Here is a 12,588-nt window from a genome sequence, read left to right as displayed (position 1 = left end):
GAAAACAAAGTATTTCACAATGCCCTTTTCAGCAATTCTGATTGTTGGTGGTGGTGGTGGTGGGGGGGGATTCTAGACAATAACGGTGCATCTTTTGTCGAAATAATGAATCTAATCAATGTAGAGAAGAGTTAAGTAGAAATCATCTGCATCACAGGCATTAGGAGGGGTGGGAGGGGGGTATATTGGGGTTCTTGGTGTTGAAAAATGAGTACTGGTGAAGGGAGAAGTGTTTGATCATTGTATGACCGAGACTTAAACCTGAAAGCTTAGTAATTTTTCCCACAGTGATTCAAAAAATAAATATAAAAAGAAAAATAAAACTATGAAAAAAAAACTAAGGTCAAGTTCATGCCCAATTCAATCAGCTAATCAGTGGCTGAATAAATAGCAGACTCCTACATTTAATTAAAAAATGAAAGTTAAGTGTAGAGAGGTCATTAAACTGGAAATGTGCTAGTTTTGGGCATCACTAGTGATTAGGCCTACTGTGGGTTAGGATTAGGGTAAGATTTGGGGCTATGGTTAGGGTTAAGGATGGTTAGGGGTTTGGTGGTAATTTTTTGTTGTGTTCCAGGATAAAAAGGGAAGTACAGTTCTAGCCAATTGTTAAGTTTGGACAGTGTCTGTTCCAGGGTCAGGCTTAGTATATAGATAGAATTAACCCTAGCAAGGAATAGGATTAGATTTCTGGAGGTTTTAGGTGGTATCTATTTCATTGTTCTTAAAAATGAAAGTTAAGTGTACAGAGATCATTGAATTTAGGATATTTGTTGGGTTTTGGCATCACTAGAAATTAGGTATAATATGGGTTAGGGTTAGAATTTGGCTAGACTTAGAGTTAAGGATGTATAAGCATTAAGTGTAAAGAGATTATCACATTTAGGATATTTTCTGCTTTTTTAAAATATCACTAGAGATCCATTTTACTATGGGTTAGAATTAAGGCTAGAATTACGATTTTTTGCTAAAAAAATTACTAAGGGTTAGTGTTAAGGCTAGAATTACAATTTTTTGCTAAAAAAATTAGAAATTGAGCTCCCATTTGACCCAGCAATACCACTCCTGGAAATATACTGCGGAGAGGCAAAAAAGTATAGTCAAAGTGACATCTGCAGTTGTCTGTTCATTGCAGCACTCTTTACAGTAGTCAGAATCTGGAAAAAACCTGAGTGCCCAAGAACAGATGACTGGTTAAAGAAATTTTGGTACATCTACACAATGGAGTACTATGTAGCTGTTAGAAAAGATGAAGTCATAAAATTTACATAAAAGTGGTACTACATGGAAAGTATCATGCTAAGTGAAATGAGTCAGAAAGAGAGGGACAGACATAGAAAGGTTGCATTCATCTGTGGAACATAAAGTAACAAAATAGAAGACTAACACCCAAGAATAGCTGAGATAAGTAGCAGGAGGTTTACTCCATGGCTTGGAGACCAGCCACACATGCTAGGGGAAAAGGCAGCTCAGATAGAGAAGGGAACACCAAATAAAGGGTGTTGGAAGGATCCTCCCAGGATGAGAGATGCATGCTGAAAGTAGACTGTAGACCGAACATGATTGCCACTCAGTGCCTCTTTTGCAAACCACAGGACCCAATAGGAGAGAGAGAACAAAAGGGAATGCCCTGCCACAGAGGCAGGGTGGGATGGGGGAAATGTGGGGGTATGTGGGGGTGGGAGGGGATACTGGGATATTTGGTGGTAGAGAATGGGTTCTGGTGGAGGGATGGGTACTTGATCATTGTATAACTGTAACCCAAGCACAAAAATTTGTAAGTCTATAACTGTATCTCATGGTGTTTCACTAATAAAAATTAAAAAAAAATAGGATTAGAACCTCTCAGTTGTTAGAGTTCGATTTCTGTAGGTTTTATGTGTTAACCTTTTTTGTGTGTTATTTCTTAAAAATAAAAGTTATGTGTATAGAGATAATTAAACTTTGGACATTTACTGCTATTTGGCATTATTAGAGATGAGGCCTGCTATGGGTAGGGTTTGATTAGAATTGGGGCTAGGGGTTTGGAATGTGGAGGGTTTTGTTGGAAAATAAATGAGGGGAAAATGTGGATTCAAGGAAGCAGAAAAGGCAAAAGGAAATTCACATCCCAGCAAGAAGACAGGATTTTGTTTCTGTTCTTGCATAAACATATATATGTTATTAAACTTATTGAAACACTTTAAGGAATTTGTTTTGTCTACCTGAATACTAGAAAAAAACAGGAAAAAATGAACCAGGTAAAGATTCCATATAAATTTCAGTGATGCCACTTCATTTTCTTCCCTTTTTTATTTGATAATATGAGTAATTTGCCTTAATTTTATTGAATTTTTGGTAACATGGGTATGTGTGTATATTTATGCATACACACTTATATGTAGTATGTGTACTAGATTTTGTAAAATGCCAGTAATAAAATGTATTAATTTTATTTTATGATATGGGCATGTTTTACAGGGAAAAAATTATCTTTTTTTCTTTTAACTGTCGAGAAAATACAGAATGAAGCTTGCATTTTTCGGCAGAGATGGAGCAGCTGGGTCTAAAATCTAAATACACATATTTCAAGATTATGACTAATTTTTTTTGACATTTCTTTTTCAGTGTGCGGGATGACAGAATTCGAGTAGAAAGGATGAATAACATGTATTTCGAGTACAGCCATGCGTTCCAGGCAGTTACAGAGTTTTATGCAAAAGAAGCAGTTGACCTTAAAGGTAAATATACATGTTAGCTGTAGGTCCTCAAATTGAAGTAGTTGAGATTTGACTAAAGGTACACGTTTGACATTTAACTTATTACAGGTAAAGAAGTTCTTGAGAAATAATTGGAAGAAGGAAAGAGTTCTTTGTTTTTATACTCACTAACAGTCATTCTGCATCCCTTTTGTGGTTATGAACCTTTAGGGATTTGATATTTTCATGTATTTATCAGTGTGGAGAGAGTTACTGACTAGCTTTTTGCTTCTTTTATAAGATCGTTCATTATTTTTCTTCTAATTTTCTAGAATACTTGCATAAACTCCCCCGATGAAGAAAGGCTAACATTTCACAAGGCTGATTGCCAAAATTAAATATGTCAAAGCATAAACGACAACATTTTAAAATGTTAGGTAACCATTATTCTTCTAATTCACACTGGTATTAGTGTCTGATTTGATCATTGCTCATAGGCCAGTTAATATTAAGTGGTGTGGTTTTCACCATTGGACAATATATTGATTGATCTCTCTTTGGCTCTGTCCCCACTTAGTGCTATTAATGTCCTATTATTAATATTAGTGCTATTAATGTCTTTCTCTCCTTATTTCTCTCAATCTTTCAGGGTCTTTACGAAGTTGAATGAAGTATTAGACAGTAGTCTGTGATACCACCAAGGGATTAGTTTCTTTTTTTAAATTTTTTTCCTTTTTGGGCCACACCCGGTGATGCACAGAGGTTACTCTTGGCTTTTGCACTCAGGAATTATTCCTGGCAGTGCTCGGGGGACCATATGGGATGCTGGGAATCGAACCCGGGTAGGCTGCACGCAACGCAAATGTCCTACCAGCTGTACTACCACTCCAGTCCCAGGGATTAGTTTCTTTTTTAGTTTCTTAAATGCTCAGTTAAGAGCAGAATCTAGTCATGAAACTACCAGAAGCCACTGTTGGACTCAGATTCATGTAGAATGATAAGAGACAGAAAGTCCAGTGTGTGATGGCAACACATTTCTCTTAAGAGTTGACCCCGCAGCATCTGCTACTGTCTGTAGAGCCCCTCGGCATCCCCTGACCCCTTCCTGTAGTCACAATGTGGCTGCCAAGAAGGGAGACTTTGATTGTGGGGTGCTCTTGCTCAGCAGTCCCTTTTAGGGTGCCTGGATTAACAGTCCCTGTAGTCCAGTAGGAGCTGATGTGTCTCATAGGAATCTCTACAAAGGACACACTGAGTTCAAAGAAAAGTCTACTCAGGAAACTGCAAATTTCTGGAATTAGGTATTACTTCTTCAGCTCAAATGTGATTTATTGACTTAAGACATTTTTACTACACACAGTGCTATTTCCTAATATTTTGGCATTTAATTTTTATCAGGTTTCCAGGGGAACAGAACAAAAAAAAGTTTACAAAATCAAACTTTCAATAGAATAGGAAAGTTTTTTTGATAACCCTTTTCTCTATCTCCTGGTTTTAGAAAAACTATTCCCCCCTGCCCACCACCACCACCACCACCACCACATTGATGTATAAAGGAAAAAATAAAATTCTTTCCCCTCAAACTTTCCCTCTGCTCTTACCTCTCTCTGTCTGAGGGGTAACCATTACAATTAGGGAAATTTTCCTAAGGTTTATTTAGTATCCAAATCTACACATACATCTAAACATGTATGTGCAATTGTTTGTTTAGAGAATATAGTGTGGGTTTTTTTTGAGGGGTTGGGGGTGTTTGTTACACAACTGGTTGTGTTTGGGGCCTGCTTCTGGCTCTCTGCTCAGCTTTCACTACTAGCTACTCATGAGGGACCAGTTGTAGTGCTGAATCAAACCTGGTCACGTGCTGGTCACATGCATGGCAAGCACCCTACCCTGGTCCTGGGTTTATTCTTCTCTGTCTCTCTGGTCCTGTCTCTAGATAGTATCCCAGGTACTATCTCTCTGGTCCTGGGTTTAATCTTTTTATCTATCTTTTAATGAAAACCTTTCAGATATGAAGCATTACATGAGACTAAAGAATAAAAGAAACTTCTGCCCTCTTGTAGTTTACACTCAAGTAGGATGTAAATTCAAGTAGGGGGAAGAATGATTAAATTAGTACATTTATCCTTTTTCAAAATATTTTTTGTTGCTGTTCTTTCGGTAGTGCAGTTAAAGGTGATTTTAATGCTGGGCCTGGGAGATAAAGGGCTAGAGTGAGTGTCAAGCAGACCCAAGGTCTCAGGTTTGATCTCAGTACCTTATAGTCTAATTGCTGCCATCAGGTATAGTCTTCATCACCTACAGAGTGGCTGGGAGGCCCTCCCTCCATTAAAATATAAAGTGAATGTGATAAAGGCTGTGTAGGAAATAAGGCAGGGAAGAAGGGGAACTTTCAATCGGGTGGTGAAGAAAGGATTCACTGAGAAAGTGACACAAACACGGACTGAAGGAGTTAAAGAGGAAATTTGGACAGGGGAAGAAACAGTCTTTCAGGCAGAGACAGCAATAATCCAGAGTATCTTAACTGCCTGGCAAGTTTTAGGAATGACAAGGAGCCTGTGTTGTGGAAAAAAAGGAACGTAAGGGCCAGAGAGGTAGTACAGTGAATGGAACTCAGTGGACGCGGCTGAGCCAGGTTTGATCCATGGCATCTTGTATAGTCCCCCCAAGCACTATCAGGAATGAGTCCTGAGCACCACTAGGTGTGGCCCCTGCCCCCCCAAAGAAAACAGTAATTTAAAGGGAGAATATTAGGAGGTGAGTTCTGAGATGCAGAGATGGAAAGCAAGCACAGAGAGCCTCAATAATCCTAGCTTCCTATTGTTGCCACTTTTTCTTTTATTTCTTTTTTTTTTTTTGCTTTGCCAGGGATTGGACTCAGGGCCTCACGCATGCGAGGCAAGTGCTGTACTGGTGAACTGTATTCCTGGTCTATCCTCATTTCTTAAACTCTGGGTCATAACCTTATGTGGGGTCAAATGAATGTGAGGACTGCCAAAAAATTGGCAGCTGTAAAGTTTTTAAACATGCAGTGCCAGAAATTCATTTAGAATCAACCATGTAATAAATCTTTAATGTTTCTGGCACTGCATGCCCATTTTGCATTCTCCGGTTAAAAGAGATTGTGAGTGGAGATGCTTCACCAGCCCTGTAGCAGGCCACTCTACTTGTCACAGTGAGTTGGGGATTTCTAAGCAAAGTTTAGTGGTCTGACGTACGTGTTAAAAAGATTCCTTTGGATGTTCTGTTGCAAATACCATTTAGGGTACAAGGATGATGCTGGAAGAACAGATGGAAAGATTTTGTAATATTCCTGGTGAGGGATAAGAATGATTTCACAAACTCCTCTCCCCCCTTACTTGGCAAATATTATCAATCATTTTCCATACCTCTAAGTTGTTTCTATTATAAGGTGTTTGACAACCCAGTTGCTAAATTGAATTTAGCTTTGATTATTGTGCATTAGTTTGTCCCTTTTGTTACTCATACAAAAGACTTTCAAACTCATTTTTTTGTGCTTACATCTTTATCATATAATTTGAGATACTTCTGGGTCAAAGGAGGTATTTATTTTTAGAAAAAGTTGCTTTATTGTTTTTCCGAAAAGGTTCATTATGCCATTCATATCCTTTGTTCCCATCCTAGGCTTTCTTATTCTCCTACTTTCTTCCAAAGGGTAATTTTTGTAGGCATTTTCTATATTGTTGTTTTAATAACCACAAAGTCAATTTTATTAATTTAAGATTGGTTTTTAATACTGGTGAATGTTGATGAAGGTGTATTTTTTGGCTTTAAGGTTCTCAGAGTTTTTCTGACATTGTTAACTTGGAGAAACCTGTGATTTGCTCTTTGGCTGCCATAATAAGATATCTCAAAGAATTTAACTTGGAGAAGATACTCTCTAAACCCAAGTAAGTGATTTCTCAAAAATCAATAAAGATGATTACATTAAAAACATTTCTTAAATTGAATTTAATTAAGTACTACACTCAGAAATATACCTGCTGTTGCTAGGGTCAAGCTTGAACTATTATTCATTCTTGTTGAACAAAGATGTTAAAGAATATTAAGAATAGTCATGAGGGGCCAGGAGGTTCGCTCTGCAGTTTGGAAGCCTGCCTCATAAGCTGGGAGAAAAGGCAGTTGGGATGGAGAAGGAACTGCTAAGTCAATGATGGTCGGAGATGTTCGCCACGCATGCAGCTCACCCAGGTTTGATCTCAGGCACTACATATAGTTCCCAGAACCCCACGAGGAGTAATCCCTGAATATAGAGCCAGGAGTCGCCCTGAGCACTGCCCGATGGCAGGACCCAAATCAACAATCCCTGCCTCCAAGAACAAAAGAATCTGCTTGAGTCCAGGAATGTAGCTCAGCAGTAGAGATGCCTTGCATGTGTGAGGCCCCGATTTTGATCCCCACTACTGTAAAAATTACTCTTAAATAAGGATTTAAAAATATTGATAGAATTCTTAAGAATTTGTTTTTGTGATACTTACTCTTTTATAGTTTTGACTATAAAACTGAGTTTTAAGATAATTTATAAATATAAGTTATAAAGTTTTAGAATAAATCAATAAGTATTTAGATGTGGAATTAAGTATTACGGGATGGGTATGGGCATGCCTAACATTTTTGAGGCTCTGAGCTCCATCTTCAGAACAGCATCAGCTTAAGGCTGTACTGATCAGCACTATTGGCTCATTATTGGTTTGTTCTCGAATGGTTCTAAAATTGAAGATAAGGAAATGGTTATAAAAGATAAATGGTTATAAAAGATAAAATTCCTTATAAAAAGATAAGGAATGGTTATAAAATTGAAGATAAGGAAAATTGATGCTAATGCAACAGCTTTCTGGTTTTTTTGGAGCCACACTTGATGACGGCCTCCTCCCAGCTCAGCTGTGCTTAGAGGTCACTTCCTGGCAGTGTTCAGGGAACCACGTGGTGCTGGGGATTGAACCCCAGGCCCTAACCTTCAGATCATGTGCTCAGCCCATTGAACTATCTCACTAATTCACAGGTAGTTTTTTTTTTTTTTCTTTTTGGGTCATACCGGGCGATGCTCAGGGGTTACTCCTGGCTTTGCACTCAGGAATCATTCCTGGCGGTGCTCGGGGGACCATATGGGATGCTGGGAATCAAATCTGGGTTGGCCGCGTGCAAGGCAAACACCCTACCCGCTGTGCTATTGCTCCCGCCCCGCAGGTAGCTTCTTAAAGGTGATTAACTTCATAAATATCAGAGATCTTTAGCTGGAGGTTGACACTCTAGTAAAATACTAATTTAAAAGTCAGTAGAAATTAAAAAGGTAATGGGATAATAATACCTTGACTTTCATATTCCACCCTTACCAACACATTGTTTTCATCTTGGAAAAATTGCTCTTTATTATATGGTTAAATATGAATTAAGAAGTGAGGGTTTTTGTTCTTTGATGGTTTTGGTTTGGTTTGGGGGGGCCATACCTAGCAAAACCCAGGGCTTACTCCTGGCTCAGTATTCAGGAATTACTCCTGGTGGTGCTTTGGGACCAGATGGGATATCAGGAATCAAACTTGGGTTAGCCGAGTGGGAGGCAAGTACCTGCTGTACTGTAGTTTTTTAAACACTTTTTTTTTGGTGTGTGGATGTATGTGTGTTTGTGTTCTGCTATTTGATATTTACTATAGAACAGAATATCATTTGGGGGAAAGTAGTGTTTTTAGAAGTAAAAAGAAGTTAAAAAAATTAGAAATAAAGGAGTCTGTCTGAAAACATTTATTTCTTCTTATGCATAGTTCAAAGTACCATTAATAATAAGCACTATGAAGTACTGTATTTGGAACTGGAGAGATAAATACAGCAGGTAGATGAGGTAGCAGTGATAGTGCAGTGGGTGGAGAGTTGGTCTTGCATGCGGCTGACCCAGGTTTGATCAACAGTATCTCATATGGTCCTCAAGCACTGCCAGGAGTAATTTCTGAGAGCAAAGTAATTCCTTAGTAACCCCTGAGCAGCACCAGGTATGGGCCCAAAACAAAAACAAAGAGTAAGACAGCAGGTAGGGCATTTGCCTTGCATGGAGCAGACCAGGCTTCAATCCTAGGAATCTCATGTAGTCCCCTGAGTACTGCCAGGGGTTATCACTGAAGATAGTCAGGAATAAGCCTTGAGTATAGCTGGTTGTGACCCAGAAACAGAAACAAACAAAAAAAGTGTAGAAAAGTTAAAATAATTATTTTTAAATAACCTGACTTAATAAATTGAATGAAGCCCAGCTTTTCTCATCTTGCATTTGGTGGTAGTGTTAGCAGAGAAGTGATTAAAGAAATGGTTCTGCTGGTGACTTAGTGTATATTTCATTGCCTGTGTGATCATCCCTTCCTCTTTGCTCTTAGAACCAAAGATAAAAGGATATAAAAAAACTCAGAGGTTTAACATTCACATTGTATATCATCTAGCATAGCTAAAATGCTAACCTCTTAGTAAATGTGAGTTTAATGGAAAAGAAACGATGAAGAAATTCTTCATCATGAGTGTAGGTTTCATTAGAAATTGCTAAAATGTCATTGGAAATCAAGATTAATTAATACAGATGGCGATTAAACCTGCTACATTTGTTTTGCTTAAAGATGAAATGTTAGTAATATTTTGTGGGTGACGTGATTTGATTCTGAAAATACTTTCAAAAAAATAATTTCACAGTTCTCACATTTTTTTTCTTTTTGGGTCACACCTGGAGATGCATAGGGGTTACTCCTAGCTCTGCACTCAGGAATTACCCCTGGCGGTGCTCAGGAGACTATATGGGATGCTGGGAATCAAACCCAGGTTGGCTGCGTGCAAGGCAAATACCAACCGGCTGTGCTATCGCTTCAGCCCCAGTTCTCACATTTTGAAACAGAATGTGGCCTCTCAAGGTGATTATTTGAAAACAAGAATGTTCTCTTTATGTATATAAAATTCATTTGTATTTTATTTTTTATTATTTTTAAAAAAAATTTTATTAGTGAGACACCATGAGGTTCATTTGTATTTTAAAGCTCCAAGGAAGGTACAGGTATATATTTTTTGTTTGTTCTGATTTGGGGCCACAGCTGGTGATGCGTAGGGCTTACTCCTGGCTCTGCACTTATGGTTCACTCCTAGACATATTCAGGGGACCATGTGGGGTACCAGGGATTGTACTTAGGTCAGCCCGGTGTGCAATGCAAGTGTTTTGTCTCCTATCTGCTGTCTCTCCAGAACATGCAGTGTTTTTTTGTTCCCCCTAAAAAAGAAAAAAGCAGTTGTAACATTGAATGATCCTTCTTCTGTGGCTGCCATCCTCCAGAGGCCACTGGACAGTGAGGTTTGGGCCCTCAGTGACGAGACACGAGGGTTCTGACGGGATGGGGGTGCAGCCCGTGCTTTCCTCCCCACCCAATGAGACCCTGAGTCGCCGCCCACGAATGGCCTCTCTGGCTCCTGATCAAGCTGCTTAATAGCCGTGATCCCAGAGACTCAGAAACAAATCTCGAAACCCAGCAGCTTTTGGCGGAAATCCCTCCAGATTTAATTGTGATATTTTCGAAATTCCAAAATTGGGAGGCCACTATTGTGGCCATGTGACACATATGTTATTTATAACCAGAAATAGAAAACAAATTGTCTACTGTTGCCTTTTCAGGAGATCTGAGTGTTGGGGTAAAATTCCAAATAATAGTGATTAGTCTGGTGTCAAAATAATTAATGTAATCAAAGTAGAGAGAGAATAATGTGGAAATCATCTGCCCCCCAGGTAGGGGGAGGGTGTGGGATGGAGGTTATAGTGGGGTTTTTGGTGGTGGAAATGGGCAGTGTTGAAGAGACAGGTGTTTCATTGTATGACCAAGACTTAAACCTGAAAGCTTTGTAACTGCTCTCGTGGTGATTCAATAAATAAAATTTTTAAAAATGTAAGAAAAAAAAGGTAAGGTTGAGTTCATGCCCAATTCAGTCAGCCTAAATCAATGGTTGAATAAATAGCAATACTCCTACATAAAAGAAAAAAAAAAGATCCTTCTCTTAGGTGGTTTCAAGCTACCGGGACACAGGCCCCTCCCACTTCCTTAATCTTCACTTCAGCTCTTCTGTTGTAGAGTTTGGTTCCATGATGACAGGCTGCTTCAGGAGCTTTCCCTTCCCCAGAACTTTTTAGAGCCTGATTGCACCACATCAATGCTGGGAGCTGCTCTAATCTTGTTTTGGGCAGCATTAACCCACTTTTCCAAAGTAACTTGGATGGTATTTGTCAAAGTTGATCCTATGGTGATGTACCCACCAGCGTTATCCAGACCTGGGTGCTTCTGGTCCTTGCCCATGCGACTGTGGCCGTGGCTGTGGCTCACATGGCCCCTAAGTTTTTGGATCTTCCTTAGTCTTGACAGCATGTTGACTGACAAGATAAAAGCTACAAATGGTTTTTTTTTTTAAGTTGCTACATGTTTCCAAAAATCCTGATATGCATTCATCTAGTGGTTTTTGTATCCTTAACAATTATTTTTTAGTTGATTGAGAAAATATACTATTTCAGGAATTTCTTAAAATAATATATATTTTAAAATTTTTGTTTTGTTTTGTTTTCTGGGTTGCACTAGACAGTGTTCAAGATCTTCTCTTGGCTCTGTGCTCATGAGTGACCCTTTGTAGTGTTTGGGGGACTGTCTGTGATGCCTGGAATCGAATCAAGGTCAGCTATATGCTGGGCAGGCACCTTAGCCCTTATATTATCTCTCTGGCCCTGGAGCATTTATTAAGTGAGAATTGATACCGCAGATTTCTAAGTTCCAAAATTTTTTGGAGTCATTAAGTAGGTTTATTCCAGAGCAAAAATAGCATATTAGAATACTTAAGATGTGGAGGATAATTACTTTTTATGACAGCATTATCCCGATTCCTAAATTTATAAAATTTTAAATGAATTGATATTTTTTATCAGAAATAAATGCTATTATTTCAAATGACTTATTGAGATAAATGTGGTAAGAACTTCAGACAGGTTTTGAAAATACGAGAAAAGATGAAAAAAATCTGTTCAAGGTAAACAAAAACTACAAGTGTTTTTTGTTTTCCTTAGAAAACTTATGACAGAATGGTAAATAGGGCTTATGATATTAGTGAAAGCAAATTTTAAATAAAAGCTATTTTAAAGTCAGCTTATGAGATGAGAAATGCTCTAAATTTTGTGTAAAACATAGGATACCCCCTACCAAAAAAGTTTCAAAATCAATCTCTTATGTATACGGACTTTAAAATCTTTGATAATAGATAAGCAAATGAAATCCTACAATATCTAAAAAGGACTCTGGCATCATAACTGGGATTTATTAAAGGAATATAGGTTGGTTTAATAATCTAAACATAAATTTGTGCAATTTCCCTTATCAATGTAATGAGGTTTAAAGTACATAAATACATACATAGAGAAGAAAAACTTTTGACAAATCCATAACCTCCTGATGAAAGTAGCCAGCACATGGGGCCCGGAGGGAATTTCTTTAGTCTGTTAAAGTTTGTACTTGTAAATCCCCAAGTCAATAACGCATACTTAGTGGTAGAAAAATGAATCCTTTCTTCCTATGAACAGATTAAGATGAGGCTGCATTGGTTCAGAGTGGCATTAGAAAGTCTAGAGAGGACAATTAAGCAGAAAAATACAGCTAGAGGCATATAGTTTTTTATGTTTTTTTTTTGTTTGTTTGTTTTGTGTTGTTTTTCATTTGGGGGCCATCCATCTTGGTGTTCAGGAATCCTTCTAGCTCTGAGCTCAGGAATCACTCCTGGCAGGCTTATAAAACCATATTAGATGCCAGGGATGAATCCGGGTTAGCTTAATGCAAAACAAGCTGCACTACCCACTGCACTCTTGCTTCAGCCCCTAAAGGCATTCAAGTAAGAAGTAAGAATT

General features: G+C 38.3%; 1 protein-coding gene across 1 annotated transcript in view; it reads left to right on the top strand.

Annotated features, from left to right (window-relative positions):
* MSH3 (mutS homolog 3) overlaps positions 1-12,588 on the top strand; it is a 169,237-nt gene that overhangs the window by 39,437 nt on the left and 117,212 nt on the right. Inside the window, exons 9-10 of the mRNA XM_056112463.1 lie at positions 2,608-2,720; positions 6,475-6,589. Of these exons, the coding sequence (XP_055968438.1) occupies positions 2,608-2,720; positions 6,475-6,589 (228 nt within the window). The remainder of the gene's footprint in view (positions 1-2,607; positions 2,721-6,474; positions 6,590-12,588) is intronic.

The sequence above is a fragment of the Sorex fumeus genome, unplaced genomic scaffold, assembly GCF_029834395.1.
Source record: "Sorex fumeus unplaced genomic scaffold, SorFum_2.1 ptg000018l, whole genome shotgun sequence".
NCBI classification, from domain to species: domain Eukaryota; kingdom Metazoa; phylum Chordata; class Mammalia; order Eulipotyphla; family Soricidae; genus Sorex; species Sorex fumeus.
Note: the sequence above shows the minus strand (reverse complement) of the source record. Positions and strands in the feature narration are given on the sequence as shown.